Below are 19,121 nucleotides of genomic sequence, written 5' to 3'. Positions count from 1 at the left end.
ACATGAGGACGACATGTCTGGAGTACTGACCGAGGAATCGCGTGAAGTAAAGTTTGTACCATGTTTTAAAGGAGTTTCGTATTCTCAGCAAAGTTTCCCGATAAAATCGCGTTAATTGATCGAAATTGTCGCCATATTTTATAAAAATGAAAGATCTCCTTTTTTACTTATAATTTACCAACATATTTAATATTATATAAATTAATTATTATCTAGTTTTATTATTAATGATCTTTGAAATTAATTAATATTTTTAATTTAATAAAATTTTCTAATTATTAAACATTATAAGCTAACTGAAGCTTGTAATTAGTGGAAAGATAATTAATAAAACAATGAATTCTCTTTATATTATAATAGAAAACCACTCTGTATATAATTTTGAACGAACAATTTTTCTCAATAAGGTTTATTAAAACGAACACTGCAATTCAATATGTATTTTATACATTATATAGTTCTATATTTCTGTCCAACTCTTTATATACAATATATATAAATTCACACAATTACTCTTATTTAATTTATTCTGAAATTGTGCACTCTGTATGTTATAATATATTTTTCTGAATATTTAATTTAATTTAAATTATTGTTTAAATAATTAAATGATGGAAATTATGAAAATATTAATTTCTGACTTAAATCTTTCTTTTTTTCTCGGATGAAATAAAAAGAAAATTATCATATATTCTTATTTTTGCCAAACATAAAATATTATATATAATATAAAATGTATATATATATATATATATATATATATATATGTATGAGTTACATATAATATTTTATGCTTACAAAGAATAATAAGTAGAATACTGTAGTAACTGTGTCCCATTTTTCTGCGTCTTCGTTCACTTCCGTCTCTTCTATTCTATCCCATCCGGATCAATGACTCCATGCGCATTTCATGTTTATTCCGTCCTCTAGCTCTCTTCCTCTTTCCCTCCCTCCTCTTTTTACTTTTCCACCCCTTCTGCGGCCCTACCGATATCTCGCCGGCCATAAATTACGCTCCTCCTTTTATTTGCACGAGCACCAAACTTAAGTAACTAGATCCGAAGTTCACATCGAGGGGTTAAACGCCCACGGTTTCCTCCTTCAGTACTACTACGATACGCGGCGAGTAGTGGACCTACCCCTCTCGCCCACTCTCATTCCGAGCAGATGCAATTGCGTCGTCCCGCGGGGGCGAGAGAGCGTGTCGCACAGTCGGACCAAGGGGTCCAATAATGGCGACTTGAATAATACAGGAATAGAGCGAGAGAGAAGTGACTCTGCCCGCCGGGACGGCTGCTTGCGGAGTCAAATCATTGTCGCCGCCATGTTCCTTCTATTTGTGTGAAATTTCATACGCATGTTATCGCGATGCACTTCCCACTAAATTGCAGAGACCGAAAATGGATCAAAGATTCGAGGTTCACCAGTTATCTCGCTTGCGGGGAAAGGGGACGCGTTGGATTCGGAAAGTTTATACCACGATAATATCGAGAAGTTTTGTGAAATGAAGGTCTGATAATCGGTTTAGTATTTGAGAAAGTTCCATCTCAAATAATCAGAGAAGCGGTTGTAAGTGGTTTTTTTTTCTTGCACTGAGTAATGCGCTTAGAAGATACATATTCATCCAGTTTACAAAAGATATATAAAATGGATATTTATAGATTCTAATAAATAATAATACAAAACTTTTAAATACTATATAATCTTCTTTCGAAAAACATTAATTTTATATGTAATCATTTTTCTGTCGTTTTTTATCGATGAAAGCAAAGAAAGAGATAAAAGTTGTATATAAAAAATAATTGAATTAAGTACATTTTATTTAAAAAGTAATTTCAATATTTTGTCAGTGACTTTTCACAAAATTTTTTACATTTTCCACAAATTCGTTGACCTCTCAATTTTCACAATTTTTTAGTCATATCGAAACACAAAAGAAAAAAGACAATATTGTATAAATGTGAATATTATCATATAAAAGTAGAAACATTATTTTTTTCCAGATAATTATTTTTTTTCATTTAAATAATATAATATGTAGCATATTGCATGTATGTATATAATAGCATCGCATTAATCTCTTCTATATCTTGGCGAAGTATAAGCAGGAAGACGAATAAGATGAACAAGGGAAGAGTCACTGATGGGGAAGACTCGTTAGACTCTGAGTGATCTATAGGCCAAGATAAACCACGCGTTCAACAAGTGTGCGTTGCCGATAGTCTATCTATAGTCTACGAGCATGGCGCGAGGTATAAGCGTCCAGAGCATCTGACATTTTTCCCATATTTTGGAAAATGGGATGTGCGGTTTTAATTATCGGATAGACTTAAAAATCACATGACAGACTCTATCATATTTGATTTATAAAATCGCGAATATAGTTGCACACAAGGTTTCATACAAGGTAGCACATTTGCAACGTACAATATTTCCGATATTTATCAATCCAATACGTCAATTCGCGCTGTGTGCCCTCGGGGTATTGTACATTCTATAGAGTTACGAGTCGACCGCGAGCTAACAAGGTTATTGTTCCTTGATGAATATGAACATTTGCGCGGTTAATTACGCACCATGAAAAAATGTTACCGGTATACAGGAACAATGAACGTACGATCGCAAAAGCGAATGCAAATAACGAAGCAGCCATGTTTATACATAACTCAAGGAAAAAAATGCGCGAACCAGGAAACTACCGTTATTATATAAAAACAAAAGAATCACCGAATAACTCGACTTCTGTATGCTAGTTTCGGGGAAAAAACTGATTAACTGGCGAGTACTTTTTTGGTGAGAAAAAAGCCAAGGTAATGACATCCTCGTAATTTTTATGCATTTACATTTTTCATGCACTTTTCATGCTTTCCGTACTACATATTTTTGAAAAAAAAAATTATATTTAATTTGTCTCGACTTTCATTTCTTTTCGAATCATTACCAATTTCCGAAACAATCCGGTCTCGAATAATATTCACGAGTAATATACAGTTTATTAGTGGAATCAGAGTCCTATCAGAGTTGATTTTCGAAAAAAGAAGCAGAAATTCGTATAATTTCGTATAATGAAAGAAACGATTATTGGAAGATCAGAAAGTGAACGGCGGCAAAAGAGATAAAGAAAGAGGGAGAAAGAGAAAAAGAATCGGAAGAGACAAAGTGAATGACTAAAAGAGAAGTATCCTGTGGCCTAACCTGTCCTCTCTCTCCGTTATGACAATATATTTCAGGCTCCAGGGAAACATTGCCGAAGGAGTCCCGAAGGCATGCTACCAAAGCTCGCGGCGGTCTCCTTTGTCGGAGATTCTTCGAGCGAGAGGAAGAGATGCGCCGGTAAGAGAAAGGGTCAGAAAAGGTGTGGCTTCTCTCTTTCTTCCTTCCGTTCGCTCTCTCTCTCTCTCGCTTGCATGCTCTCGACGTAAAACGAGAAATACTAAACAAAACAGGATGCTATTAGGTTTTTGCCGCGCGCTATTGAAGCCTCCGTGTGCCGTGTCGTGTCTGTCTGATGATCTTTCAGACTTCCAATGCACCGCGAAATTATGATTAACGCATCACCGAGCATTCGATGATATCCCGATTTCTAGGATTCCGCGGTGAAATTAATCCCGGGCAACATATCGTTCGAGAAATTTATTTTGGCGAAATAGATTTTACGATGCTATGATCCATATTCGAACGATCAAATTAACGAAAAAAAAAAAAAAAAGAAAAACACACATGTATGTAATCCTAATTTATCCCTTCGGCCGGCAGCCGTAGCGCCACCGGAGCTCGGGGTGGCTTTCGCGAGGGGATGACACGTCGCGCCGAAGGGGAACATGTTATCGGCGGCGATGCCGTTTATTTTTACGAGACGGCTAGGTCATATATTACACGGTACTTTTTATACCGGGTCTTATAAAAAAAAAGAAGATACGAGCACCCCGGGTAGAGGTAGTAGTAACTGAAGTACGACGCGACGCGTCCGTCGACCCTATAAAGCGCTTCTATACGTCGCGCGCAAACACATAACGACGAAATCGCGCGCCTTTATCCCGTCATCGAATCTCGCAAGATACGCGATTCGAGATTCGACGAATAGCGTCTCGACGTTCCACGATACGTACAAGCCGACGACGTGCGTGAGCCTTTATTTTCGTAAAGCTGTATGTTCTCTCGACACGTATATAAAATGGATTGACTGTCTATCCATGCTATTTTTTTTGCTCGCGAAAAAAAGACAAATTATTATCGCATCGGAATAAAATGTTTTTATTGAGAACACATTTTTCACTTGTCGTTTATCTCTGCCTTTTTCATTTCTATGCGTAATATCTTTAAAAATTAATTTTGCATATATTTACTTGACTTACCGCCACATACTCGTGCGTATGTGTGTGATAATCATTTTTTATATTCATTATAACTATATCTGTGATAAACAATTTTTTAAATGAAATATTCGGTTACAATTTCCTAATCATTCTGTTCAACTGATCGTACAGAAACATTATTGCGTATCTTATCGAATTACGATTGTCCCTTAAAACGCGGAAACTGGTCTGTATCATAAGAGAAACTTATATAACTTACGGCGATGACATGGCCGGCCGCCGGTCATCATCGTCGTCGAATATGCGTTGTCCGATAAAAGTATCGAGAAAGTGCTGCGAAATAAAGCACAAAATTGTCATTCCGGGTTGTTTTAGGGGAAGCAGTAATGGCGACAGCGGCCTGCCGACAGCGACAGGATCAGGATTATTGCGGAGTAACGTTAGAGTGTTAATACCAATTTTAATCGCTCGTCGTAAAGACGATACGCGCGTGTGCAACTATATAACCGCCACCGAGATTCGCGTTTGGCAATAAAGATGCTTTTATTAAATCTGCCCCGGCGGCTGCGCGCCTTCTTCCCTCTTTTCCGTCTCTCGCCTCTTCACCAAAGCCGGGGCTCTTTCACCCTCTCCCTCGCGTATTCCTTCGCATGTTGGTTTATGGCTATCCGTTCTTTCTGTTTCTTTATGGAGATCGTGACGTCTCAAAAGACAGCGACGTCGTCTTTGTCACGTTACTCGTCTCTATGCATCGAGAGCCGAACAAATCGTAATTGTTGAGAAACGGCAGGCGACATTTTTACCAAATTACTACGGACAGGTATATCATCGGTATAAATAATCGATTTATGTCATTCGAGCAAATTTTTCTCTTCATTTGTCAATCAGCCCTTGACCAGAAAATGTTCGATTAACTGCGTAAATTATCAAACTTTGTATTTTTTATACATATAAAGTTGATATTTTAACTGTTTTATAACATTGTTTGTATAACATTATTTTGTCAATTACTAAACGATGCTTTGAAATTTTAATATATTTATATCCCGATATTTGAAATTAATTAGTTAATTTTTTTTAAATACTTCAATTTTATTATTATTTATGAATGTTGAGAAATTTAATTTTCTTATATTTAATTGCGCGTTTTATATTACACATCATAACTTGTTGATCATAAATACTCGAGAATTTATCACGTAAAATTCAAGTAGAATTTACAGCATATTACACTCGAATTCAGAATATGTAATGTCGTAAACAATATACTAGATTTTTATCGAAAAATTTGCGCGGAAAAAAGAGAAAGACCAATAAATCGTCCCATTTCTCCCTTCACCGGATAAGCTATGAGCAACTCGAGGGTGCGCGTCTAATTCCGAAGCACGTTAGATTCTATGGACGCGAAGGCAGAAAAAAACGCGCGAGAGATCGATAAATCGAGAGTCGCTCCAGATGGTAAACAAAAGCTGAAAATAAGAAAGGAAGCCCTCGTTAAACCTCATTAAAACCGGGATAGTTACGCTCGAGGCACCCCTGGATTAATGCGGCGTACGACGAGGGGCTCGCATTCCCGTAGCGAGAATCGAAAGCTTCGAAAATTCATGATTCGCTTCGAGATACGGTCCTCTCTCGTCCACAATGGACATTCATAATGATGACGTGAAATCAACCGCGTTAGCGTACGCTTTGTGATAACTGTTTGGAGAAAAGCAAAGAAAACAAACCTCAACAAACGCTGATAAAAACTACAATGCAAATACGCGGAAAGAAACATCTGGTATTATGCAATTCATTCGAAAATTTAATTCTTAAATATAATATTTTGTGCGATGGATAGATAATAGCACTGTAATTGCGACGTCTAAAGCCATCAATAACGATAATATGAATTGATTAAACTCGTCAATGTACATCCCGCGCCATATTCATACGCGTCATTAGCTTTCACGATCGGATAAGGATTAACCGGCTCTCTAGAGATATTCTTCAATTTAGTCGATAGGCTACTCTTTAATGGTCGTCGATAGATATAAGATGTTACCGTTCTTTGGATGGATAAGATCGACATAATACGCTCATCGATATCTAACTAATCGGGCAATCACGGCAAAAGAGTGGTGTATTTTTTATTTAAAAAAAAGTACTTAAAGATAGAATAAAATATGAAAGAAAGTAATAGGATAAAAATATAGAAAAATAAAAGAACATAAAAATGAAATTAAAAAATTACTAACAATTAGGCCAGATTAAGCAATGTATTACCATATATATATATATGTTCGTTTGTTCTCCTTAAATCTGATCTGAATATATCATTATATCCTTCAATCGACGTTGAAAACGAAATAAAAAGCCGATACTTTCTAATATCGGCGACCCTAATCGGAGGATTCGCTACGCACGCCGATAGCGGACGATTAATCGCCCAGAGGAGGGCGGGGAGAATCAGTTTGTCGGAAATGAAATATCTGGATAGAGAAAATCACGCTCGACATTTAATTTGTCTGGGGTATATTGTCGCTACCTGTATCGTGACGATATATATATACGCTTACGTAGCCATTACGTACGCTGGAGCTTCTCCGATCTCGCTCGCAGCGGCTCGCCCGATCGAAGGGGATTATTCGCCTATTATGGATTCGTGACTATCGACGACCGGCCGGCGCGTCGATGAACATTCTTCAAATTTACGCCGAAACCGTATCCGTTTTTCACACATTCTCATTCCGACCGTGTCATTTTAATCCGTATAGTTAATGCGCTTGATCGTCGAAGCGTGATCGTCTCATTTTTCTTTATTAAAGAACAGCGAAAATGATTTCCCTATCGCAATAATAAACAATATTATTTTTGACAGTTGTCTCAGCAAATGTTCAAATTAATAAGTAAAATTGAAATCAAAGAAATGCGTCTAAATAAAAATGTAATTACAGATAGAATCTCATCTTGATCAGTACAGTTAATGCGCTTGATTAAAGAATAATAATCTCACTTTTCTTTATTATTAGAGACAGAATGATTTTTCAACCGTTGTTAATAAAACAATATTATTTTAACAGCTCGGCGGAGATTTAAATTAAGACGTAAAATTGAAATCAAAGAAACCGCAATTACAGAAAGATAGATTTTCCTTTCACATGTTGATATATTAAATGACGTATTTAAGTAAATCTCGATAAAAATAATTTTTAATCAAATTGCGATAACATTTTTGTCTGCGCAAAATGATGGGGTTAAATAAACATTCACGTACAATCAAGAAAGGAAAAAAATTAATAAAAATTTATTACGCGATTCATTCTAATTTATTATTATTAAATGAACACTGATACTAGGAATCAATGTAATTACACTTTGTTTTTGTTCTTATTTAAACTATTCCTCTCTTACAGACCAGAAAACAAATTGCCATCTCATTTTCTTCTTGAAAGAACGGCAATTGAGGTAAAAGCAAAATATTCCGTGATTACGAGACGGTTGCAATTTCTGATACGTGTCCTTGAACCCGCTATTTGAGTAGCGTTTAACATAACTCGCGTAATAACTCGCTACTTATATACCACTTTGGATCCGCACGGGTATCTCGAGGGATGCTTTCGCTCAAATAATCACGAAGAAAGCCAGCGTCGTATTCCCCGTGGACGGATTCTCTCCTCGCGTGAGATGCGTCCAATGTATTGCAACGCGAACGCCGTTATGCGAGCGCTACAAAGCGACCATCGTGTCAATAAAAATAATCGACTGTCGAGAACTCGCGTAGGATATTTGTCTGCAGCGGGAGTGCGCATTTGTTTGGTCAGTTCTTGCGAATAGCAAAGTGTTCAGATAACGTGTGTGTGTGTGTGTGTGTGTGTGTGTGTGTGTGTGTGTGTGTATGTGTGTAAGAGAGAGAGAGAGAAATTAGACGAGTTTATATACCTTCGTGTCCCGGAGGAAATTACTGCAGATAGAGATGATATTTGTTGGAGAATATATTCCCTGAATGCGCACGCTAATGATATTATAATTCTTTGGCTAAACTTTTCTTTTCTTTTTTAATTTTAAGAAAATAACGATATCTTTTGAAGCTTGTGAAAAGTGTCGCGTTATTAATTTTTAGATTTTTCTTTTTATTAAGATTGGTACCATGAAAAAAGACCTTAAAGATCTTCAATTAAGATTTCAAATCAATATTGGATAAAATGATTATAGAAAGAATTTTCGATTATGTTTAGAATTTTTGTTCTAAAAATCTTTTCTAATAATTTTTCGATTATACATGAGTTTTCTAATTATTTATTTACATATTAACTCCTGCCGAATAATATTTAAAATTATATCTTTACATAATTTTCATTGTAATATATGTTCAGAATAACAAGTGTATTTAGATATTGTGATTTGGAGATTGCGAAGACATACTATCGCTACGCGAGTAAAGCGTTGTATCGATGCCCTCGACTTTTTCCAAGAAGTCGAAGGTCTCGGTAGACGCAGTGAAAGGAATGAAGATGTAAGAATATATGCAGAAATCTATATACGTTTTAATAAAAAGTTTAATTCTAATGTAATTAAAATTTTATCATATATAAACATTCAAATAAAATTCAAAATATCTCGCCGGACGACAAAATATAAAAACGATATCTAAAGAACATCAGAATAATTAAGACAGTTCTTATACGTTGCAATTTCCGTAGTATAGATATAATCGTTCTTATCACGAGATGAAATTATTCGCGATCTCTCTCTTCGTATAAAACTATGTGTCAAACTCATTGTCAGAATCACAGTCGTCACGTTAAAACCTGAGATTTACGTACACACTTTACAAGAGTCTCTCATAAGAATTTTAAAAAGAATCGTTAGATTTTGTTTAATTATAAACGATATAATGTAACACTGATATAACTCACCACCAGTTGGCTTGCGCGCCGCTTTGCCACGCGACGATCAGCAAAGACACGAGCAGGTAGCTCGTTGACATGACGAGCGTGCGTTGCGTGCGGCAAATCCCGTGGACTCTCTTTTAACCGACTCTTACAATTAGCCGCCGAATCCCGAAGTGGAGATCTCCCCGTGGAAGCGCGAAGGAAAGGAGACTACGTGGCGTAAAGAGCGTTTTCGTGCTGGTCCTTTCTCAGCCTCGCATTCTTACACGCGCCACCGACGATGGCCCGTGTCTGGCATCTCGCGTTTCTCGCGTGAACGTGAACGATATTCGACACGTATGGACGTGCGCGTCCTTCGAACCGAAGATCCGGCCGTCGGGCGGCGAACAACGACAGATACAACGACAGATCGTACACCAGGATCGAGCGATCTGTGAACGCGCGCGCGACCGGAGCGGATCGACACCCGCCGCGGCAACGTCGCGGGTACGTACCCACGTTCTCCCTTTCTCGCGTTCCTCGTCTCGCGATGCTGCCTGCTCGGAAAGACGTTCTCCCGAACCCGTTCCCTTTCGTCTCGTCTTACATGTTTCCAGTAACCACGCGATGCGAAGCGTCCGAACGTAAGTCAGTCAACACGCGGACGGTCCTGTCAACGGTAAATCGCGCTCGTCGAGCTCGACCGCTCACCGGTTCTCACGGTTGTCTCGGCTTTTTTTTGCCGTCGCGCTCGTCTGTCGATTCGTCGTCTGTAAACGCGGATACGGCCGATCTCGAGCGTGTGAACGTGATAAGAGAAATACCTATACCCGGAAATTTAAACCGAGGCAAAAAACTTTGGCGTCGCGGAAAATTCGCGAGACGAGAAGATCGGAATCGCGATCGGTGATCGCACGGAGCCGAGCACGACGAACGAGATGACGCTCCGTGAACGTTCGCGTACGGACTGTGTGGTCGGTAGTCACGAGGAAAAGGGCAACGGGGCTCTCGCAATGGGCGGAGTCGTCGCTCGTTCCCGGCTCGCCGATTGGTCGCGTTGCCCAAGAGCCTCCGAGGCTCCACTCGCGCTAATTAAGCATCTCGGCGCAGCATCCCGTCGTCGGTCCCGAGCGCGTACGTTCGCTCGCTCGCGATTCGTTCCCTCGACCCCGTGCTTGTCTCTCTCCGAGCGCGACTTGTACGCAAAGTAAGGGGCCGCGGTTTTACATCGTGCCGCGCCGTGACATGCCCTTTGTCACTGGATCGGGATGATTTCGAAGTAGAAGACATAACTAAAAAAATATATTCGCATTTTTTTAATTATCGATATATTTATAATAAAATCTGTTAGTTTTGTAAGAAGTGTTATTCGAGATTTTATAGATTATAGATAGTCGTGGAAATTATGTAAAAGCAAAAATTTTAAATATTATCAACATTTTTTAAATTACTCTTGTATGTAATGATGACAAATGAAAAAAATTTATAAATTAAGCGATTAACATTCATTCCGATATAAAGGTTGGTTAATTCATAATCTTCTTTGAAGGAATATCTCGTAATTATTTAAAAAAATTTTAATCATGAGCGAATTATTATTTTTTTGTCCATGAAAAAATAATTTCTCGGCAAAAAATATTTTGTTAGCACTATTATATGTGTTTCTATTTATGTAAAAATCGCGAAAGCTGTGTTGAATATACCTACGTGTAAATAGTACGTTCAAATGATGGAAAACGCAAAAAAAAAAAAACAAATAATCTCAAATATTTAATTCTCGATTGTTTACAAATTATTCTTTATAAGTTTGAAAAATATTTTTATATAAAACACACAATATAGAGAGTAAAAACTTGTACTTCTGACAAAAATTAGAAAAGATATTTTCTAATTTTCATATTTCTTTAAAATAATTTTCATAATTTTTTAAAATTATAGTTACTTATCCACAATTATATCTCTAGAAAACATATGTTGTGTGTATTTTGTTATTCGAGTATTATCTGTAAAATACATTAAAAAATTCTAATACTGTTTAAATTATATTCTTCAGTCATTACGATAATGGAAATAGGAGATATTTGTTTCCTTTGAAAGAGAGTAATCATTTCGCTACTATGTTCTGTCAGTCACGAACAGGTTTGTTTAATCAATACTGATATATGTCTATTGAAAGGTATAGTTTTTCTTTCAATGCATTTCATTTTTTTTATATGTATATATATAAACAGTTTCTTATTTTCAAACAGTTTAAAAGTTACATCAAATACAACCATGTCGAATTGCAATTATATTAAATTTTTTAAATCAATTTGATTTTAATTAAATACGTCACATTTTCACATAGCTTGATACATATGTGTGTATGTTATATTGCAAAACAATCGCCATAGTTGATAAAGCATTATTTTATTTCTGCAATTATAAATGTTGTGTATTATAATATTTTATGAAATGTGAGACACTACTTTTAATCAATAATAATTACATTTCGTAATTTATTTTACAATTAAACGCAAATTCTCAAAGGACATTAAAAATATTAAGATTTTATCTTTTACACACGCAACAGTAGAATGGAAATATAACTGTCTAATAAAATAAATGCAATATTTTAAACAATTCTTTAGTTCTAGTTCGCGGTTTAATAAAAAGTGAAATACAAATTAAAAAATAAAATATACTATGTATATTTCGAGTATATAGATATAAAAAGTAGATCACATTACGTAAATTTTTATGCAATTTAAAATTTGCTTTAGATCTCTAAAACAAAGATTTCTATGTTGATTATGCCAATTTTAATAATTTCACACACAGAACGCGCGCGCGCACGCACACGCACACGCACACGCACACACTCTCTCATATATATATATATATATATATATATATACATACATACTTGTATATGTATTATGAATTACGATTATTGATTATATATAAACTATTAGCTTGTTTTTATTAATTTTTATATAATTAGCATTACATATTTTTGTAGCGCTTTTTTTATAGTGGAAAGAACATTTATTGACTATGTCAAATTTTTTGATAAATCGATTATTAAAAAAAAAATTCTCTATATTTGATATATAATTCTCTATATTTGTATGTAATCATTACAAATAAGGCAACACTGCCATCTGCGAATCTGATGGAGCAATTACTATGAACAGCGGTTGGTAAAAATTAAAAATAATGTACAATATGCATTTATATTCAATGAAAAAAAGATTTTATATTTTTATAAATTTATATAACTGATCATAATAATGATAAATAATTTGAAATAAATTGTCTGGACATATGCTTAATGACAGATATAATGTATATATAAAATACATAGATTTTATTTCTAAGAACATCAAAATATAATTAATAAGTTTACTTTTATTTTTTTCTTTTGCAGAACTATATTTTTCTATAATATATATTTATATATGTACATATATACATATATATATATATATATATATATATATATATATATATTTCTTTTTCTTATTTGTTTATTCAATAAATACATTTTCATCCAATTTTTTGAAATTATTATTGTTAATTTTGAGAGTCACTATTGCAAATCAACAATAATATAATACATTTCCATTATTTCGTCATGGGTTGAAAACAAAGAAATATATTATTATTCTAACCTGGATTCTAATGATATATATTAAATAAGAAATAAACAGAAAATTTATTTTTGATTATAAAAATGCTTTGGTAATCTATTATAATGTATCATGTACATATATACACAATAATTTATGTTCAAGGCACAGTCGCTTCAAATTCTAAAATTAATATGATACGCCATAAACAGAAATAATTCTTAATGGCTTAAATTATTTATCATTTATTTTAATATTTATTAAAGAATCAAAACAATTAGAGCCATTATTATATTCATTTTTTGAAAATAATTTATGTAGTCATACAGTTGTAAACTCTGCCTGTCGTTGCGAAGGATTATGGTACAAGCCAGCCATTGCTTCTTGCAATGCTCGTAGGCATGCAACATGTGCCTTAAACCCTCCTGCTCTGTCGACATCACATTCGCTACGTACATGTGAAACGTATCCACGAGTTTGAATCTCTCGCCAGCCAGGTGGTGATGGACCTTCTATTTGTTGTCGAATGGGTGTATAAGAATAGAGAGGACCTTCTTCTATCTTTGGCACTGATAAATAGTTTTGATTTCCTTGATTACCAAATTTGATTCCCGTACTAAATTGAGTAACTTTAACAGGAGCTTTTGTCTCCTTCTTATTTTGCACTTTTGTAAAAGTGAAAGATTCAATAATATTTTTAGCATTTGCGTCAGAAAACATTAGTTCATCTATCAAAGCTTCTTTCTCGCGAATCTTTTTCTTCTTTGTTTCTATCTCTTCTCTCACAATTTCTTTCCTCTTTTCCTCCTCTTTTAGCTTTTCCAGTTCGATCATCTCTTCTAATTCATACTCGCTTCTGCCAAGTTTGGACTTACTTTTTGCTATTTGCTCTTTGTTATCTTTTTTATACTGCTCTACCCTTTTATTTGTTTCAGCTACATCAATATTATTTGCCAAATTATATATTATGGTTTCAATTTCTTCTAAGTAATCATTGTACTCCCTTAATGTAGCAAAGTCCTCTTCTTTTTTATTAAAATCTCGCAGAATACGTTTTCTTATATTCACTTCTTTTTCTACCATTGAATCTTCAAACATTTGAACTCGGAAGTTTGTTCTCCTCAGTGGAATTTTGCATTCCGGACAGGCTCCAGAACCTAAATAATATAAGTATTATTGAAATAGGATGCAATATTTATATTATATTGGGAATAACAAAAGATATTAATTATTAATTATTATTATAAATATAGATTATAAGAATAGTAAATTAAAACCTTTTAAAAACAGTAAATCCACACAGCTCTCACATAATGTATGACCACAAACATTCACCATCATTTTTAATGATGGATTTCGATATTTGGTGGTTTTGCATCGTGGACATGCTTGATCATCCATCTTCGAAAAAACAAGAAAGTAAAATAATAGTTTGACAAATTATTTTTTCAATTTTTCTCTGATTCAAAATAGATTTTACTTGATTTTAACTTACGTTGTGATGATTAATGTTATCTCCTGTTTGTAAATATAAGATACAATAACTATTTAATACAATCAACTGTTATTCACAAACTACCTAATATTGTGTTCTAATATCATAATTAGTTACACACATAGAACGAGAAGAAGAAAGAGAATTATACATAATTTCAATTACACATAACCTCTATGAGCTCAAGCTCCTTATTGAAATCCATGAATGGCATCAGTGAACAATCGCTCTCGAATACTATCGAATCGATTATCGATAACGTATCGATAATGTATTTGAGAGATATTTAATTTGAAATAAGTCAATGCATAGAGATTTCATTTTTATTCTATTTCATTTTTATTCTTACGCTGTATTTTCCTTTGTGTTTGTGTTTACGCACTTTTTATTTTTCAATAACTATGACAAATAAAATTTAAATAAATATATTATAAATAAAATTTAAATTGATAATTAATAGAATAGTGTGAATTTAATAAAGGCTATAAGTCGGATGAGCATGCAAAAAGTGCCTCCGACGAGTTTTCAAATAATACTTGACCTGCCATTTCCTCATTGTAAAAAAAAATTTCCTCAAAATTTCAGTCCCTTAACTTTATTATTTTCTGAGAAAAATGTCATTTTTAGTTTTTATTTTTCTTTTCTGTAAATATTTGAGATAATCCCATATCGATTTTTTCTGAATACTTATCAACAAAAGACACAAAAAAAAAATTTTTTTATTAATCTCGAATAAAAACTCGATTTTTTTAAATTAACAAATGGCCTTTTTAACATGTTCCTTTCGTGGTTCAATCATTTCTTTTAGAGAATATTTTTTTTTATATGTCTCAATACTCTCAAATTTTTTCAGTTTTTTCGAGTTGGTGCAACATGATGAAAAAATGGAAAATCTTTTTTTTTATTGGTTTTCTTGATAGAAATTCTCATGTTGAGCTGTTGACTAACTTGGTGAAATCTTAGGGGCTGTCTCTGGAGGAGGTCATCTTCGTTTTCCGCGAACAGTGTGGCATTATCCGCGTAGCATGTTATGCTGATTCTTTTGTTGCTCATTCTGTAGCCTATGTTCTGGGATGCTACTTCTTGTGTGATTTTATCTATTAGAAGGTTGAATAACAACGGACTGAGGCTGGCTCCTTGCCTGATTCCTCCTGGCGTCGGAATGCTTCCCGTGATTTTCAACTTTAATTCTTGTTATATTGTTGGTGTTTAGATTGCATACGATGATTATGGTACTATGTGAGAGGGTACCTCTTTCTCTATTAGTATTTGTAGGATGTCGTTCAATCTAGTCCTGTCGAATGCTTTAGTTAGATCGACAAAGCAAATAAATGCAAGTATATTGTATTCTATGGCTTTCTTTTTTATTTGTTTCATAATGAATATGGTGTCCGTAGTCGATCTGTCTTTCCTGAAGCCTTGTTGTTCCTCCCTTTATGTTATTCACATTTCTAATTTTTCTTTCAATATTTTTGGGAATAATTTCATTGTTGAGTTTAGGAGAGTTATTTACCTGTAGTTATCTGGTGGGGTTTTTTGTCCTTTCTTGAAGATGGGTATTGTTACGCTGGACCATCATTTATTTGGTATTTCTGTTGTTGTTAGGATCTTTTTAAAGAGTGTTACTAGTTTCTTTGCTAGTAACTGACCATCGTATTTAAGCACCTTGTTTAGTATGTTATTCGGTTTGGGTACTTTCCTGTTCTTCAGCCTCTTTAATTTTTCCCATCATCTCCATCTCTGTGATGGAGGTTTTGTCTGGTATCCTTCTATTTCATCTGGTTCCTCTGCGTCGTATAGCTCTTGGAAATATTTTTCCCAAGTTGTTAATGGGACTCCTTTAGTTTGGACAAACTCGTTCATCGGGTTTTTCCTGTTTTTGAGCATCTTCTATATCTTTTTTTGTGCACCGTACATGTCTTTATCCATGTCGCTAGTGAATTTGATCCAGTGCTCTCTTTTAATTGTTTTGATTCTTGAGTTTATTCTATTTCTGATTTCTACGTACTTGCTATGTTGTTCTTGTGTTGGGGAGCTAGTATGTATATAATAGTTATAATTACACTGCAAGATAGAAATATTTTTTATGCAAGAACAATTTTTACAAAACTTTTAAATTGTTTTCGGATAAAAAATATTTCTATCTTGCAGTATAATTATAACTATTACAATTATTATTATTAATATTATAATTATTACAAGAAAATAAATAATTTTCCGTCCTATTATCAAAAAATAATAAAAAAAAGATTTTCTATTTTTTTAACCATGTTGTATCAACTAGAAAAAATTGAAAAAATTTGAGAGTACTAAGACATATAAAAAAGATATTCTTTAAAAGTTATATGATTGAACCGCGAAAGGAACATGTTAAAAAGACTATTTCTTAATTTTTAGTCTTTTTTAAAAAATCGAGTTTTTATTTGAGATTACTGAAAAACATTTTTTGTGTCTTTTCTTGATATGTATTCAGAAAAAAATCGATATGGGATTATTTCAAATATTTACAGAAAAGAAAAATAAAAACTAAAAGTAACATTTTTCTCGATAACTCAGGAAATAATAAAGTTAAGGGGCTGAAATTTTGAGGAAAATTTTTTTTTACAATGAGGAAATGGCAAGTCAAGTATTATTTGAAAACTAGGTTCGAGTACTTCTGTATGCTTATCCGGATGGAGCCTTTGTTATAATTTTTTTATTATTCAGGTGACTAATTCATCATGATTCTGTGGGAAGACTCGGTATTAGATACGTTGTTATATTGTTCTAATTCTAATAGATTAGAGTACTGCTCTTTTTTTGTTTTTTTTTATAATAATTTTTTATCGCGCGCTCGGTTATTATTGCGACTCCGCAGAAGTCGTGGAGTTAGGATAACCTGATAATCATTATTTTGTAGGCGATTAATCTTGAGACTTCGTGGAGGGAAGGAATCGTGGAGTCGGGACGATTTAACAATGATATACATTAATAATTTAACTTAATTTAAAAAAATTTTTTTTAAATTTTTATTTATGCTAGTTTTTTATAGCTTATTTAAATACAAAGGTATATTAATAGGTACAGGTACAGGCGTAGTTAATATGGACAATTACCCGACTTTTCATATAAATTTTTCTGTTTTATATAAATATTTTTCATATAAATTCACCGCGTTTCATTTTTTTAATTTTTAAAAGAAAACGCGTACATTTATTTTAAAATAAAAATTACTTATAAAAACTATAATTAATTTATTCCTTTGTTCTCCGTTTTATATTCACTGTACATTTTAATCTTCAATTCTTAAACATCATTGTTTTATACCTGTTGTAAAAAAATGTATAGCGGCAAGAAAAGCATAGCATTAAATGCATTATTAGTCAATCAATCATAGTTTTATCAGACGCGAATTATTGTCTATAGAATTGTAATTACGATTTCTTTAAAATTCCATAAACTTCTAGTGCAATGAAATTTATTAACTTTTTTATTAAACTTCTGTTAAAAATAATCGTAATAAACTGTTTAAATTTATTAACTTAATATTATTTTTTATTATTATTTATTTGTTAATATTTATTTGTTAATATTAGTTGTATTATTTATTAATTATATATTATTTATTATTATTAATTTTTAACTTTTACAATAATATTTTTATAGAAAAGTAAGGAAAATCATAAATATAATATAAACATAATCGACTGTCGACAAGAAAAAGATTAAATGGATAGGTCAATTATGTATTGATAAAAGTGGAATATTATTGTGATTGGCATAAAGAAAATGAGTTTTAAACAACCATGAAAAATTTATAGCAAAAATATGAAGCATTTGAAAAAACAAAAGCAAAACGCGGTCAAGTAGTGCATTTGAATTGGTTTGACGTCGCGAAACTCTTCAGTTATTCATTTTTACTTATTTGTGGTTTAAAGAAACTTTAGCGAATATTAATAAATATCTCATTTTTTTTATTTTGACGTGTCGATATTACGCCTACGTACTAGCAAATTATCAACACATTTATAACATTTCATCCATTTACTTATAATGGAAAAAATACGAATATATCAATTATAGATATATAGTATAATAATTAACATAATAATTATTATTATCTTTTTAATGCCAACAAAATATTTATACATTTTTTATCAATTATAACAGGTGTTTATCCTGATATTAGAGAACAAAAAATCACGAGTGAACAAAATAAATTCAAAATTAATTTACACAATAAAAATATAAAAAGGAAAAGAGAGAAATAAAACACGTGTTAGAATTTAAAAATACGATAAAAATTTCCAATACTACATATGTTTTTTAAAAGTATAAAAACATCACAGTATCGATAAATATAAAAAACTATAAAAAATTTTATCGTGCAGCACATAATATTTATATTGTTCAAGTGTCTGTTCAGTAGGTCGTTTACTCTCTCTCTATTTATGAAATAAAATACATTTTCGATAAAAAACAGCGAAATATATACAAATGTAACTTTCCTAACTGTTAAGAAATTTCAACTGATGAAAAACAATCTTAAATCCAACAAGAAGTGACGGCCAGTATGTGTGTATGTGTGCGTATTTGTGTGTGTGTGTGTGTGTGTGTGTGAATGAAAAAAACATAGATGAATCTTATATAGAATCCACTGCCAAGTTTAATCGACGCCGTGGTATCTTGGGACGGTATTCGATTCCCGGACTCCCGGCTAGGGATGCTGTGGGCGAAGGGAGAGAACGGGAGAGAGTGAGAAAGAAAGAGAGAGTGAGAGAGAGAGAGAGAGAGAGAGAGAGAGAGAGAGAGAGAGAAGGAGAAGGAGAAGAAGGAGAGATGAAGAGAGGGAGCGTGCGCAACGACG

The 19,121-nt window shown here is 33.3% G+C and overlaps 2 protein-coding genes across 2 annotated transcripts in view; both read right to left on the bottom strand.

Moving 5' to 3' along the window:
* LOC140676183 (protein Wnt-4) overlaps positions 1 to 10,543 on the bottom strand; it is a 41,725-nt gene extending 31,182 nt beyond the window's left edge. The window contains exon 1 of the mRNA XM_072910976.1: positions 9,215 to 10,543. Coding sequence (XP_072767077.1) covers positions 9,215 to 9,285 — 71 coding nt within the window. The 5' untranslated portion in view covers positions 9,286 to 10,543. The remainder of the gene's footprint in view (positions 1 to 9,214) is intronic.
* Positions 10,544 to 12,800: 2,257 nt separating this feature from the next.
* Mat1 (CDK-activating kinase assembly factor) lies at positions 12,801 to 14,490 on the bottom strand. Its single transcript, XM_072886708.1, has 3 exons — positions 14,276 to 14,490; positions 14,058 to 14,181; positions 12,801 to 13,937 (listed from the first exon to the last, which is right to left on the bottom strand). Exons 2-3 carry the CDS (start codon positions 14,179 to 14,181, stop codon positions 13,102 to 13,104), a joined length of 960 nt encoding a protein of 319 aa, XP_072742809.1. The 5' UTR covers positions 14,276 to 14,490; the 3' UTR covers positions 12,801 to 13,101.
* Positions 14,491 to 19,121: the final 4,631 nt, after the last annotated feature.

Source organism: Anoplolepis gracilipes, chromosome 2 (genome assembly GCF_047496725.1).
Source record: "Anoplolepis gracilipes chromosome 2, ASM4749672v1, whole genome shotgun sequence".
Lineage (NCBI taxonomy): Eukaryota > Metazoa > Arthropoda > Insecta > Hymenoptera > Formicidae > Anoplolepis > Anoplolepis gracilipes.
The sequence above is the reverse complement of the archived record's forward strand: the minus strand, read 5'-3'. Positions and strand labels throughout refer to the sequence as shown.